This window comes from Bicyclus anynana, chromosome 4 (genome assembly GCF_947172395.1).
Source record: "Bicyclus anynana chromosome 4, ilBicAnyn1.1, whole genome shotgun sequence".
Classification (NCBI taxonomy): Eukaryota; Metazoa; Arthropoda; class Insecta; order Lepidoptera; family Nymphalidae; genus Bicyclus; species Bicyclus anynana.
Window position 1 is genome coordinate 13,559,627 of NC_069086.1, and position 16,616 is coordinate 13,576,242.

At 34.1% G+C, this 16,616-nt stretch overlaps 1 protein-coding gene across 1 annotated transcript in view; it reads right to left on the reverse strand.

Moving 5' to 3' along the window:
• LOC112051348 (homeobox protein B-H1-like) overlaps positions 1-16,616 on the reverse strand; it is a 51,440-nt gene that overhangs the window by 19,395 nt on the left and 15,429 nt on the right. Inside the window, exon 2 of the mRNA XM_024089951.2 lies at positions 1,237-1,465. Coding sequence (XP_023945719.2) covers positions 1,237-1,465 — 229 coding nt within the window. The remainder of the gene's footprint in view (positions 1-1,236; positions 1,466-16,616) is intronic.

The following is a 16,616-nucleotide window of genomic DNA, read 5'->3' on the forward strand; positions in this document are numbered from 1 at the left end:
TTTACTACTAAATAAATAGTATTTTATAATATTTCTTGATCGCGAAACGCTTATGCATTAAGACCCAGTGGAATAGTATTCGATAATAATTGCTTTCTTCATTGGAACCGTCTTACACGTATTCAGTCTTATAAACCCATTACGGTCTGGGAGGTAGAATACTTAATAGCATTTCTACACAATTTTCATGTAGACTAAAGGGAATATAATATCATACAGAGAAAGCGCCTCTGTGAATCGCATCACTTATGGATTTAATGTTGAACTAATGTCAATGAAAAACTATACGAATAAAATGAATATTTTGATGAAATTAATGAAAACAAAACATTCGTAATACATCACTCTATATTAATAAAGAAATAAAAAAGAGATGGCAACGAAATTGTAATTGAATTTTCTAAGCCTAATATAAGGGATGCTGCACTTTGGTTTGGTTTAAGGTTTGATTTAATATTATTTTGTAAAGAGGTAAAGTTTGTGGTATTGTAGGGAGTAATCTCTGGATCTACTGAACCGATTTTGAAAATTATTTTACCACTAGAAAGCCACGTTATTTGAGTGTCTGACTTTAATTTATTTTATACCTGTATTCTCACGGGAATGGGAACTACGCCGGTATAGCCGCGGGGCGTCACCTAGTGCAAAATATTTTGCATCAGAGATTTTGCAGCTGTGTTAGGTTTTATATTAGAACGCATTTTGGATTCATTCAATCATCATGTGCTTGAATATATTTTTTGTACTTAGAATCCCTATTTCACCCCCTTCTATTTATGTTTTCGTGTGTTTTATCTATTAAATAGTTCATTAATCAATTTACAAAATTATAACTCATAACATGAATTTTATATTAAAAAAAAATTACCCTTTGACATTATTTTTAGTATTTTCCTGGTAGGTAGTAGGTACGTACACCAATTTTTACAAATTGAAAAAACTTGAAAATTTAAAGACTTTCAACCCCTGTTTTATCCCCATCCGATTTAATTTACGCGAGAAAAAGTAACCTACAACCTTTTTCGTATTATAGTCTCATAACCAAGTTTAATTAAAATTCAGTCACTAGTTTCAGCGAGATGCCCTGTCAACAAAAATACGGACAGACCGACAAAAAATCCATTTTTTTGGCTTTAGTAATGCCTTCTAATAAAAATATTCAAATTTATCTTCAATGAATGATTTGACCTTTTACAGTTTAATTATAAGTAACGATAGATATGGATTGCATCTTACCGTCTATTTTGGTACCAGGTCTTGACTTGTGTGTCCGTAAGGCCCAGTTTGGCGGCCAGCTCCATGCGGTCCTGTACACTGAGGTACTTCTGTCTCTCGAACGACTTCTCCAGGGTCTGGAGCTGGTGGTCCGTGAAGGCTGTCCTCGCTTTCCTCTGCTTCTTCGACAGAGCTGAGGCGTCGCCGCCACACGACTTGCTTGATACATCGTCTGAGTCGTCTTTAACACCTGTGAAAAAAAAACATTAGTAAAATTGATTTGTGAGTATATCTATCATCATCTATAATAGACTGACTGACTGTAGGTAGGCTTAGTTTAGGCCCAAGCATTTTTGAAACGTCAACTTTTACTATTTTTTTTTTAATTTTGGGGTCGCATGGAATATGTGAAAAAAAAAACATAGAGCCGTGATAGCCCAGTGGATATGACCACTGCCTCAGATTCCGGAGGGTGTGGGTTCGAATCCGGTCGTGGCATGCACCTCCAACTTTTCAGTTGTGTGCATTTTAAGAAATTAAATATCACGTGTCTAAATCGGTGAAGGATAACATCGTGAGGAGACCTGCATACCAGAGAATTATCTTAATTCTCTGCGTGTGTGAAGTCTGCCAATCCGCATTGGGCCAGCGTGGTGGACTATTGGCCTAAGCCCTCTCATTCTGAGAGGAGACTCGAGCTCAGCAGTGAGCCGAATATGGGTTGATGACAGGACAGGAATATGTTGGAAAAATACTAGAAAATGAAGGGTTTATAAATTGACTACTTAGTAAAAAATTTAGCCAGTGGCGTAGTCTTGGGGTAGTGTCAAAAATTTGTCACAAAAGAAACAAAGTTTTATTTCGGTAAGCACCAGATTAAGTACTCTGGATTACATTTTACTCATTTTTACTTTCATGAGTTTAGCATTAAAGAAGCCACATCACTATGGCATTTACACAACAAAGACAATCGTAAATGCTCATCAATGATGTACCAATTTAGTTCACGACTGTACCTCGTACCTCAAGGTAAATTAGATTACGAATATGCCTCAACGCAAATTAGTTTATGAGTGTACCTCAAGTTAAATTAGCGACACGCCTTCCATGACAAAATCCATGCCAGAAACGTAAGCAATCAAGTAAGGAAGCGATGCCGACCGCAGGAAACCCCGCAAGGCTTCCCGCCGCGTCGGTGAGACAACTTACTCCAGACTTTAGTTACAAAGCTCTTTTACCCAGCTTTGCCGGATTTAGTAGCGAGTATTGTCGCTTGCATTTATTGATCTACACATATGAGCTTTAACCGACTGTACTGTCTTCTTTGTCGTTACACTCTTGACAGAGTGGTCGTGGTCGTCATTTGGGTGCGGTGGCAAGCCTCACTATCCGTCGCCATTCTTCCCGTAGTGTGGCTCTCCTAGCACACCGTGGAGCGATCCATGGAGAGCGGTTTTCACTTGGTCAGTCCAGTGCATTGGTGACCTGCCACGTGCTCTTGTGCCCTCCACCTTTCCTTGCATCACAAGTCTCTATGGACGTGTCATCTTTTCGTGTAATATGACCAAAGATGTGGTGTGGTTATACAAACATGCCCCCTCTTGTTAACTTTCCGTCCCCACTACTCTTATCAAACACTGACCCACCATTCATTTATCAATATGTAGGCAAGCAGATTAAAATCATAAAATTATTAGATAACTATCCCCTAAACACTGAAATTAATAGTCAAAATGATAACACAGATAATCGGCACCAAAACGAAGCTTCAGAGGAAAATCGATCATTCTCACTAAAAGAGTCGTCCGTTAATATCCCCTGTAATATTCCTAAAACAGAAGATAGTTTAAAAGACTGTACCCACATTCCTGATGCAATACAAAGCCACGACAATAATGACAAACATGTATGTGAACCTAAGATTACTGCAACCTTAATTGATCAACAGATTACTGGTTTTGAATTGAGTTTTAAATCTGAAATTAAACCAATTTCTATTGATATAAAAGATTCTCTCCAAAGCAATCTTATTGACAACAATGTGCCAGGGGAATTTATTGACGCTATTTCTTCTAATGATAACAAATTACAAGTTAATCTAAACGATAATCTGAATATCCAATCCAGTGACTTTATACCAGCAATAATCGAGGATAATTTAGAATCAATATATGAGTTAAAGGCTTAAAGACCTTAAGTTAATTAAATATGTTTGTGCTAATCAAACTTAAAGCACAGTATAAATTAAAGGTACCATTTGCTTTGATAAAATAAAAATATCTATAGGAACTACAGCCTTTCTTGATGTTTACCAACAAACAAATCAAAATTGTGGGTAATAATCAGTAGTCATTTCCCACCTAATAATAAATAGCTTGTTCTTTTATTAATAAAAATAAATTTGATAAGCCTAGAACAATTAGATATGGTTAATATATTTTATAAACATTTTTTACACAAACTATACATAATTTAAAATAAATAAGTTATGAAATGACATGCGTTTTCTACCTTCATTTCTAATTTATCTGTTACAGTGTTCATCAAGAAAGGCTGTAATATAGATATTTTTATTGTATCAAAGCAAATGGTACCTTTAAGTTTGATTAGCACAAAAATATTTAATTAACTTAATTTATATGCAAAACTAAACAAATTAAATACAACTTCACAATATAATATCTTAGTATATTTAAATAACATACATAATATACTCGTAGCGATAGGTTTCTACGGAAAATGAATGACAAAAAATATAACTGTCAAGCATAAAAATTAACATGTTTATCGGAATATGATTTTATTAAAGTGCTTTTTTATACCCCACCAGATAATTTAGCAAGAGTTAAAAGCAAAATTTACGTATGCGATAAAATTCAAAAAAAATTATCACTTATCGGCGAGCCTGTCATATGTTAACCCCTAATTATATTAATGACTAGCTTTTATCTCTGGCTTCGAATTCGAAATGAGTAAATATGACTCTTATGACGTCACTATTCCAAAAAGGCTTGGAACAAAAAGGTCGGGCAGGTAATCATTTTCACACTACCTTGGTATCAACCTGTTCACCTCAGAAACTAGTAGGCAGATTAAAAAAAAAAAACTTTAAGTTTGATAACATGCTTATTAGGTATCTGTTTAATTAGTAAAATATTTAGTATTAACCGCTGGTTGGAATTCGTAAGATAATAGGCTAGTTGACACTTTTTTTTTCAAATGGTCTTAAATTTATCAATATTATATATTCGATCTACTAGATTGAAAAAAAAATAAAAAAAATTTAAACGTGATTACATGAAAATTTCAATTTTTAAATATTTATTTATGTATTTGACAGACCGAGTCAAAACGCCATGATGGTTTATATTTCAACTGTTTCATGACGTCACATTAACTAATCCTTTACCATTCGGAGCGTTTGACAAAAATATTAGTTAATAAATAGTTTGAAGTTTAGTACATCAAGTGACATTGTGACGTCACAAAATGGACGACAACGTGTTTGATATTAATATTGTTTATATTAAATTTAGTATGAGTCAACTACCTTATTCCTGTCAATCAGCCTGTTTCATCAAACAGTTCGTGGTTGGTCCTTACAACTTCATTGTGTAATCAAAAAATTATATATATTCCGTATTTTTGATGGGTTAAATTGATTAAGTCAAACGAGTTTAATTGTTTAGATTTTCTGAAAGCGACCGAGTTAGTGAATACTGATACCGGTCGGCTATCTACTTGCTACGTAAACAATCTTTGGATAAAGTCAGCCACTGACGATCAAGTGACCACTGATCGTGTGTTACACATTCACAATCAGTTTTATCAGACGTAAAACCGTTACGAGTAGCGCTGCAGGCATGTTTGATTACTCGATCGTCAGAGGCTGACATAAATAACCAGTTGGACTAACGATGCATGTACATATTACATATTAATTAATTTATTATATTTTAAATCAAATTGCAAGTGTGTTGTTTTTTAAATGTTGTCTATAATGTCGTCGTTCACATAAGTAAATACTACACGGGATTATAGGTATAATGCGGAGGGAATTAGTGCAGCCGAGTGTACGCGTTGCGGTTTACCACCCACGCACTAAGGGCGCGCGCACACGACGTATTCTGTACGCGCGGTTGGCAAGGGTCTTCGCGGTGAACATGAAATTTTAAGGTTGTTATGTGTGTTGGTGTGTGTTTTCCACGATAACTTTTTAAAAATTATAGTTTTTATTATAATTATATATATTTAATTATAGACATTAATTGTGTACAATTTGATAGATCTGTTTGAAATATTACTACTGTGTGAGCTATTACAAACGTTATTATCAGTTTAACTGATTCACTTTCTCTAATCACCATTAAATTATATGCAAGAAGAGGCTAAAATAGAGAGCGATGTCCAACAATGGTCTTTAAAGAAATTAAAATCGCTCATTAATTGTTTTACAATTGTTGCAACAATCTAATGTTTGACTAAGCTACCGGCGTTAGCCCTGTATTTTGTAAAGTTACAGCAATCGTTTTCATGGCAACGTTGTTAATGACATTTTGATTTCGGCATTTTATAACCATAAAGTTAAAATTCGAATAAGACTTGTTATAGGCGAAAACTTAATCGATGAGTGAAAAATAACGGATCGCACCCGTGATGAGTGCACTAAAACGCGCATGATCTGCGCGTACAAAACGCACTGTCTGCGAAGGCCCTAAGCGTTCACAACCGTGTGACTTGCACCGTGCACTGTAATGTCCCCCATAAGCAACTCAACGACGAATTACTGCGAGACGTCTACGGGTTCATTTAATTTGTACGAGCTTTTATTTTTAATAACTCGCAATGTTTATTTGTTTGGATCAATACGATGTGATACAAGTATATATTTTACTTTTCATAATTACCTATCCTTCTATTTAAATACCCTCCGTATCCGTATCGAATTTTCCACTAAATCCATTGCAAATTTTTCATGTTCTCATAACTTGAATAGGTACCTCGGACAATCCTTTTTACAGACACAAATGACGTGCCTTGCTACTGGTACAAGAATTTTCAGAATCGATTCAGTTGATCCAGAGAATACTCCCTACAATACCACAAATTATACATCTTTACAGTGGCGTAGCGTGCCTTGAAGGGGCCCGGTATTAAAATTAGTTTGGGGGCCCAATTAATGAAGGGTAAAGATTTCTCACAAAAGAAACAAAAATGTTTGTTTAAAATACATATGACAATGATTTAGGATGTTTTCTACTTTTGAGCGCACGCTTAAGCAAGGAATTAAGTGATATTGAGGATTAAATTTTACTATTAATTTTTCCTTTACACATTATTTATTATTGTACAAAAACATATTTAAATGAAGCCTAACCATAGTGCAACTTAAACCACAGTTGGTTTTACTGTGCACTAGTTATTACATCATTACATAATAGAATATTTAAGAAAATGTTACATAAGGGGTCCCTGTAGTCCGAGGGCCCCGTATCATATGGCTGATACGGCGGTAGCTACGTCCCTTTTTCTTTATAATATTAGTATATTATATTATTAGATTTTATATACTACATTATGTAGAGTATGCAAATGTATTTTTTTTACAGTTCTAAATTACTATATCTCCATTTATTGTGTAGTTAAACATGTTATTTGGTACGGAAATACACATAATATAATATTTACAAGTATGAAGGTACATAAAGCAATGAAACCTTCGACGCGTATCGGCATAGCTACTCAATGTTACTGATACCCACACTTTCCCTTATAAACCTCTTTTTATCATATATAAAAAAAAGTTTATATTCTTGCAATAAAACCCAAAATAAGTAGGTATGTTACAGTTAAAGGTACTTATGTTATCTATGAGAGCATAACGGTTAGACATCCCAATATAAAATATCTAAACCATTTTCTCACCTGACTTTCAAGTCATTATTTTAGATAGGTACTTTTGATAACCGTGGAAAAGTCGTACTTCTGAATTCGTTATTTATTAGGTATAATTGTTGATTTTGATTTACATAGTTATTTTATTTTAATCTTTTCCAAAAAAATAAAAAGTTTGATATTTCGAAGTAGGTAACTAGTTGAGACTACGGTTCAGGGCTATGCAAAGCAATTTGGAGTAGTGTAATTCGATCATGGAACAAATAATTTAGTTACTTGTACTATTATATACTCTAGTCTGGACTTCACAAACGTAGAGAATTAAGAAAATTCTCAGGTATGCAGGTTTCCTCACGATGTTTTCCCTTACCGTTTGAGACACGTGATATTTAATTTCTTAAAATGCACATAACTGAAAAGTTGGAGGTGCATGCCCCGGACCGGATTCGAACCTACGCCCTCCGAATCAAGGTCCTATCCCATATATATTTTATTCTTTACAAGTTAGCCCTTAACTACAATCTCACCTGCTGGTAAGTGATGATGCAGTCTAAGATGGAAGCAGGCTAACTTGTTAGAAGGAGGATGAAAAACCACACCCCTTTCGGTTTCCACACGGCATCGTACCGGAACGCTAAATCGCTTGGCGGTGCGTCTTTGCCGGTAGGGTGGTAACTAGCCACGGCCGAAGCCTCCCATCAGCCAGACCTGGACAAATTAAGAAAATCTCAATCTGCCCAGCCGGGGATCGAACCCAGGACCTCCGTCTTGTAAATCCACCGCGCATACCACTGCGCCACGGATGCCGTCAAAATATACATTTACTACGAGTTATCGCTGTTTTAGTAGCTCAGTCCAAAACTATAATGCACATTAGCAGCTTCGTACAAAAACACCATTGATAAGGATAATGGCAGCTTGACGGTCTACGGCAACATTATTGCCCACTAATGATAATAATTTTCACGGTCGAACAAATGCAGTTGGCAGTTGGACCTTATTATAATAAATTAATGGCGGCGGGCCTAATAGGCCCCGGTCGGTCATAATTACACTCCGCGTTACAAACTGGAGGGTGTTGAAAAAATCGCCACCTCGTAACGTTCCCACTAATTCTAAATGTAGTCAAGGTTGTGTTTACAAGGAAAAAATTGTCAAGAGCGAGTGGGAGTCGTGCACCGAGGGTTCCGTATTGATATATGTATAAGAGTGTAATGAGAGAGTAGCTATCGAGTGGTTGGCGAAAAAACAAAAATTGTGTAAGTTTTTCGAAAGTCAAGTGGAAAAACGGAACCCTTATAGTTTGTTGTCTGTCTTTCTGTCTGTTTGTGAGGACCCTTCATCTCGGAAACGCGTGGAGGTATCGAGTTACAATTAAAACCATTTTTGATTACATTTATGCTTATCAACGCGGTATATATTTATCCCAAGATAAATTTTGGCTCTAAAGAGTCAAAATTGCGCTCTAAACGATAGTATCTTTTGTTTTCAAAAATTTTCTACACTTCTAAAAGATTATATATGATTATATGATTATATGATACTAAGAAAATGTCTTGACAATTTATAAAGGTTCCGTTTTTCCTTATGAGGTACGGAATCCTAAAAATGATCATAACATATGAACATTAAACGTAACGTAGACAAGGCTCTTGATGTTGTTTAAATAAATTTTCTATAGCGTTTTTATATTTATTTTCCTTTTCTTTATAAGCTGAAAGTTTGTACATAAAAAATATATGTAAAAACGCTTACATGTGGATTTTAATCTTGGGAACGAAAGCAGAATATTGTGACAATGTACCAATAACATGAATTCCCTTTGGAACCGCCCAGTAGGACACCGCACCATCTCAAAGCTTATTAGGTTAGAAGCATACCTTACAATGTAATTACAATTCTCTATGTCACAAACTACCTCGTCATCATTAACATCTTCATAGTCATATAATCATAGTGATCGATACAAATTCGTACGTACAAAGATGTTATACAATTAGATATGCCACTAGCGCGTCGAAACTGAGGCGAACAGAGGTGGCTAATTTACTATGCGACCTATACAAATAACACCTAAATATTCTAAAATACAGTGTCGAGTTGTGTGTTCGTTAATATATTAATATTTAGGTATATATATCTACATAAATATATAATGAAAGTAAACAAAATATTCTGCATGTCAGTTAAATTTGCATTACACTTTGCAGTAATTTTGTAGGCACGTAACATATCTAACAGTTTAAAATCGTTGCGAACGTTATCATCCTACCCGCAACTCACATTGGACCAGCATGGAGCATCCATGCTCCCTCTTTTACAATAAGAAAGTGCTGGTCCTGAAGTTACCTTTAATCACACTGACAATGATAATGATACAATGATAATGATACAATGATAATGATACAATGACAAATGATGAATAACCAGATGAAACTAGCATTCAATTTAAAAAAAAAATGTTGTCTTCAATAATATTGTCAGTATTTTAATTTCATTTATGTAGTTATTTCTTGCTACCTACTCTGTATAACAACGCAGTATAATTAGTCTGTAGATGAACAATAAATTATATAGTTGCTACTATTCTAAGCGAACAATTATAAGTTTTACGACCCACAAATTGGCTCTTTAGTTTTTTCATCCCGTTCAAGGATTAAAAAAGATAATGAATACTTATTATACACGTGTTAGTGTCTAATGTATTTATAATATCGTGCGCGGCCTCGCTCTGTGTCACCGCAATAGTTAACTATGAATAGTGTAAGAGCCAGTGAATGCCAGACATTCGTCATTTTGTAAAAGCGGAAAGATTGTCAGTTCATGTTGACATGCTCCAATATCACAGGTAAATAACGTTTGAACGTGGCTTCTGGTGGCAGGTACCCATGGTCCACAACCTAAATCATCCAAGTACAAAGTTTCATCCAAGTACATGTTTAATTTTATATCTTCTTATGGATAATATGAGAAATCATGTCCTCACTCCCTCCCACTCCCCAGACAGTTTTGTGCTTGACACAGGTCTCTTGTATAGACTTCCAGTCATCACGATCTCGATCCATCAGCATCCTAACTGCCAACCCCACCTGCTCGTGCTGCACTCTGCAAAAGGATCAACGAGGTTCTGACTGCTGAACAAATGGCGACTCGGCTAAACTTCAAAAGTGACACACACACAAAGTGTCGGGCATCAGCGACACCGGTGTGAGAACTCTAGTCCTGCCAATGATCAACCCGCATGCCCAGCGTGGTCATTTATGGGCATTAGTATGAATATAAAAATGCAACTACTTAGTAAAAATAAAAAAAAAATACTATCAAAATTCGATTGTTAAATGTAGAGCATACCTTGCAAGGGCTTCCATTTGAAACGTCAAGTTTGACTTTTTGTAAAGACTCAACCTGTATCTCTATTTGACTGCCAAATTTACATACTACGAGTATGTTAGGAGCTTGCTTTGACAAACTTTCAGCGTTTATAAAATGACGAAGATCTAGTCATCACTAGCTCTCGGACTACATAGCTTACTCAGAAAGGACATCCCACGTACTCGTATCTATTAGATATGTTAAGCCGTTAATTGAATATTAAGTTCCTTGTGAGCGGTTGATTGATTCGGGGAATATTTAATTGATTAATAAACACTCAAATCGGTTACATGAATAAAATCTGTACGATTAAGGTCACCGCTTGGCCTGGCACTTGGCAGACAACTATCTACTTAACTTATTAATTATATCTGTGGGATTATAGTGCTGTCACTCAGCTTTGTCTGTACATCCAAGTGTTATTCTAGCAGCGAAAGAGTAACCCTCAATAGCTCTGTTACGTACATTAATAATATTTATAGTCTGTGTAATTGTCAATGTCAAAATATTTCAAAAAAAAAAAAGGGAGATGTTACGTACATTAATAATATTTATAGTCTGTGTAATTGTCAATGTCAATGTTATGTTACTTGTCTGTCTAATTGTCTTGTCTGTTGTCTACTGTCATGTCCTAAAGTCTGTACACGTACCTATCCTATTAAATAATATAATCGTCAAGCATCAGTAATTTTATTTACCATTACAAACGTTACAAGCTCAACGGTAAAGACTCATTGTCGAGGAGTCGTGGTTCGAACTATTCAGGTATTCACTACCAACAGTCTTTTCTGACTAGTTGCAGGGGAATGGATAATATTCTTAAAAAAAAAAATTGTGTCTGTGGCATGTGGTACAGAAATGATGAAATCAAAGAAAGTTGTGTATCAGCCGATGCTATTACCATAATGTTAGTTAGCCACTGACGTCCAATAAAACTGATAGTGTGATGGTCGCGATTGGCATGATGGCAACCCTTATGTTGTCTTGCAAAAACCTTGTCTTGTCTGTGTGTTGCAAATCGCGACCAACACACGATCAGTTTTATGACTGACTGGTTGCCAATTAGCTATATAGTTTGGACCACGTTGAATTTGGAAGGTAGCAGGTTTCAAGAGTCAATCCTCAATTATTGTTCAAGAATAAAAAATATTTTTTTTGATATTTTCAGAATATTATGAGCAATCATGTCTTCAGTCGCAAAACCCTTTGGTTTGTAAAAACCCTTGTGTTGTCTGAGATGGAGATTTGATCATTAACAGTGTTTTTGAAGGGTTTACCTGTCTCATGGACTATTATTGTCTTCAAAATATTAGATACTAGCAGACGCCCCGCGGTTTCACCCGCGTAGTTCACGTTGATAAAGTATAGCCTATATGGCAATAACAAATAACGTGGTTTTCTATTGGTAAAATAATATTCAAAATCGGTTCAGTAGATCCTAAGATTACTCTTACAAACTTTACCTCTTCATAATTTTAGTATAGACCAAAAAAATATTATAATAAATGTCTTATTATATTATAATTATGTAATTTCAAAATAAGGCTATGTATAAACAGGCTAAGTATTAAATTATAAGGAGCCGGTAGCAAGGTGAGCTAAATGGTACAAAATTGCGGCGTGCCGTTATAAGGTTTCGAAGTGTGGTAACTTTTTTGTAACTGATACGTTTAAGTTGTGACAGACAATATCTTATAAGCGAAATACCACTGAGTGACTGATTCATCATAAAAATTAACATTGACAAACAAAAAAAAATTGTTTTTTGGAAATTCGAATTTTAAGGGAGGAGGGATTTGTTAATCAGTCAGTGAGTCTTTTTAAGGTTTCGTAGTCCACAAGGAACCCTACGGAGTCTTACACTTGACGGCCTCCGTGGCGCAGTGGATTTACAAGACGGAGGTCCTGGGTTCGATCCCCGGCTGGACCGATTGAGGTTTTATTAATTGGTTCAAGTCTGGTCGGTGAGACATACAAATAGTCAATTATTCAATATTACAAAATTAGTCAATATTACAAATAGTCAATTGACCTTTCAAAAGTGCTTATATACTTAGCCTACTTGAAATAAATGGTTTTTGTTTTATGATTTTTTTTATTTATCTATGTACTACTAATATGTAGGAATTATCCAGGGTAACTATTAACTTATGTGGCCTATGTTAATTTTTTCCCGGAAAATTCAATGGTTCCCGCGGTATTTGTGTTAACACGCGAATGGATACGCATGTCTACAAGTAATTCAAATACCTAATTTTCTTTTGTATCTTAAAAATTAAGAATATAGATTACTACTACTTAATTTCTAAGATACAAAAATAGATCATAGATGTAGGTAGCTATATTTAAATGAAATACTTATTGTAACTTTCCATCCATATTGTATTCAGCAAATAGAAAATTTATTTCGAACAATTATGTAAATTAGTAGGTTTATTTTTATTGTCTTAATTATTTTCTGTATAACATTAAATAAAACTTTAACCATAAAAAACGTAACGTCGGTACAGTGTTTACACGCATGAAGAAATTTATAATAACTTTAGAGATTTAATTGTTACTAAGTATTCATTGACGTCATCTAAATCTAATTATTCCGCCATGTTAGTAAACTTTAATTAGGCTTTAGTAGGCTCCTTCAGTTAAAGATAAAATAAAAATAATTTACTCGTTGAAGTAATCTAAAGTACTTACCTAAATCGTTGCTTTTTACTGTTAGTAAGTCCATAATTTAATATACAAAACTTGCAAATACCCCGCGGTTTCACTCACATTATTTCCCTTTTCTTGGGAATACGAATAAAATAGTTTATGTTACTAGGTGAAGATACAGCTTTCTATTGTAAAATAATTTTCGATTTCGGTTACGTCATCATCATCATCATTAACAAACCATTAAAACCTACATTCGGCTCACTGTTAAGCACGAGTCTCCTCTCAGAATGAAAGTGGTTAAGGTCAACGTTCCATCACACTGGCCCATTGCTGATTGGCAGACTTCACTCGTAGAGAATTAAGAAAATTCTCAAGTAGGTATGCAGGTTTCCTCACGATGTTTTTCCTTCGCCGTTCGAGAGGCGGTTCAGTAGATTCAGTTAACCCTTAAAAGTTTGGAGAGTTATTTTTTTTTATTATGTAGTAAAACTCGAGCTTACACAATAGAGTTGACTCATATCAAATTTAATTTCATGTAGTACACGGAATAAGGGTCCGAAATATATCGATATCAATTTATAAAAGTTAATTTCTTAAAATCTTAATATAAACATCACGTATTTTGTCAAATTTTCCAAACGTCATAAACGCTACTGTCCATTTTGTGACGTCACTAACACACTTGATGTACTAAATTATGAATTGATTGTTATCTAATATTTTTGTCAAACGCTTCATTTGTATGGGATTTATTATTCATGTCATGAACGTCATGAAACAGTTGAAATATAGACTGTCATGGCCGACAGGCGTGTTGGGTCGTATTGTCAAAAACATGTTCAAAAACTAAAATTTTCATGAAGTCACGTCAAAAAGAATGAATTTTTTTTAGAACGATAATGAATTATTTAAGACCATTTAAAAAAAAGCGTCAACTAGCCTATTATTATATGAGAGCTGATAAAATAATATTACTTAACGTACATCTTCATTTATTTTTACTTTAACTTCATTTAAGCAGGTAGGTACACAAAAACGAATCACAACAGTGTTAAAATCACTACGGTCCAGTAGGCAGTTGTAATTAGTTAGGCGCATGATCGACCTTCGCATAGGTGCCGAACTAATTGAATGGTGCTCGAGGCGGCCTCATGAATAGATATCAATTTATTGAATTTTAATCCATTCATAGTTTCGTTGTCTTAATACCGTGAAGGTTATTGTGTACCAATAATATTTATCAGTTTATTATTAACTAGCAGACGCCCGACTTCGTTCACGTGAAATTTAGTTTTCCCGAGGGAACCATGGATGGGTTTTTCCGGGATAATATTATATGTTGCTCAATAGCTGCCTCTCCCAGTGAGATGTAAAGATTATCCCGGACAAACAAAAAGACGGACAGACAGACATTTTAATTGTGTTTAGTATCGTATTAACACTTGAGAAAACACTGTTGTTTTATAATCATACAGGCACGTCGCCGTTCCCGGAGAATAAAAGAGTGTCATTACGTGTGTTTTAGTTAAATTATTTTTTTGGGATCTATAGGCGTTAATACGTCTGCTTAATTTTTTTCGTTATTTTTATACAGTTATTAAGATAAGTTACAAAGTGTGTGTGTGTGTGTGTTTAAGATTACCCTTTCACTCCACAATTACTAAACCTGATTCGGCTGAAATTTAGGATGATATTAACATAATATAATACAATACTAATACGTAATAATACTTTTTTCCTGGAAAATCCGTTATTCCCGCAGGGTTTGTAATAAAGAAAATCTCTTTAGTTAGTAAATAGATATCATTCGAAGTTTTAAGCGCATTTTCCATTGTCACATTAGGTACTATTATTATCTTTATGTATTTCTCGATCTTTCCAAGATCAAAATCTCTAAAATAATTTATCAAAAAGCGGCGTTACAAATTCACTTTACATAAATTATAGACTAAGTAGGTCAAAGAAACAGAGAAAGTTATGTTTGTCCTCGCTTATTATGTAGTTGTAAGTAATATTTAAAGCTATAAAAAATATTTCATTTATAATTGTTTTTATTAATTTAAAAATTATATCGCACTAATAGAACAATACTTTGGCTTTAGTTCTAAGGTGTAGATAGCGTTAGGAAAACAGAGACATGTTTTTAAATTATTATCTGTCTGTGCGTGGTTGCTAAGCAACGTCTTTGTCGGAAATGGGATTCGATGTTGCACGCCTCGGTATCTCTTATTTATTTATTTTTATTTATTACTCTTTATTTGTATACCACAATAATTATATTAATAATAATAGATGGCGAAAAATAAGAAGTGGAATACAAAAGACGGCCTTATCGCTTAGTAGCGATCTCAACCAGGCAACCTTAGGCTTAGGAACTTATATTAAGACATTACACTGCAGGTGGTGTGTACATAAGAAAAATAATGTAACAATGCGTTTCTATTGTGCTGACATTCTTTTACTAAATAAACAACCTATCGTCTGTTTATTTAGTTGGTAAAAAACTTTAAATAAAATATTTTATATTTTGTTCTTATATAAAAAAGTGTATTCTTTTGACAAAAACACACACAATATTTTACTAATAATCTAAAAATACACGGCAGTTTGTAGTTAGTTATACAATAATAATTATTATTAATTTACCGAATCTTACATTGTAAGTTTTTCTTAAACGAAATTTTAATTACACTTACAAGAACATGCAGTAATCATGCCAAAATCTTGATAAATAATTTTAAATGCCACAAAATTTAAATAAGTGGTTATTATTTTATTATTCGTTATGCTAAAAGCTGATCGCGATTGTACTACGTGCGTCATAACATTACATAGCAATTATATTTGTCGAATTAATTGTCGAAAACTAGTTGCGTTGCGATAATGATAACGATCTATATACCTAAGTATATAATATATATATATATATATATATATATTACCTATGATCGTCGATTCGGACGAATTCTACGACGCCTGAGCCTTTAGATATAATTTAAATTTAGTATATTTTCTTTTTAATTTTTATGATATGTAGTTATAGATTTTTAGGTACGTAGTTTTAATATTATTGTAAAACTTTATAAAATTGAATGAATAAAAGTATGTAAGTTGATGGTAAGGTTGAATTTTTAGTATATAATATAAAATCTTAACCAAGACAAATCTGTACATCAAATATATACTAACGAGTACCTACTTAATGATCATCATTAATACATTACACTAATGACACTAATATTATAATGGCGAAAGTTTGTGTGTAAGTATGTTTGTTCTTCTTTTATGCTGCGGCTACTGAAGCGATTTGGCTCGAATGGAAATAGATTTTACTCTGGATTAACATACAGACTACTTTTCATCCCTGAAAAATCCATGGATCCCGCGGGATTTGGGAAAAACTGAATGTCACGCGGACGAAGTCGCGGGCGTCCGCTTGTATTATATAGACGAAAGTTTGTGTGTAAGTGCGTGCGTGT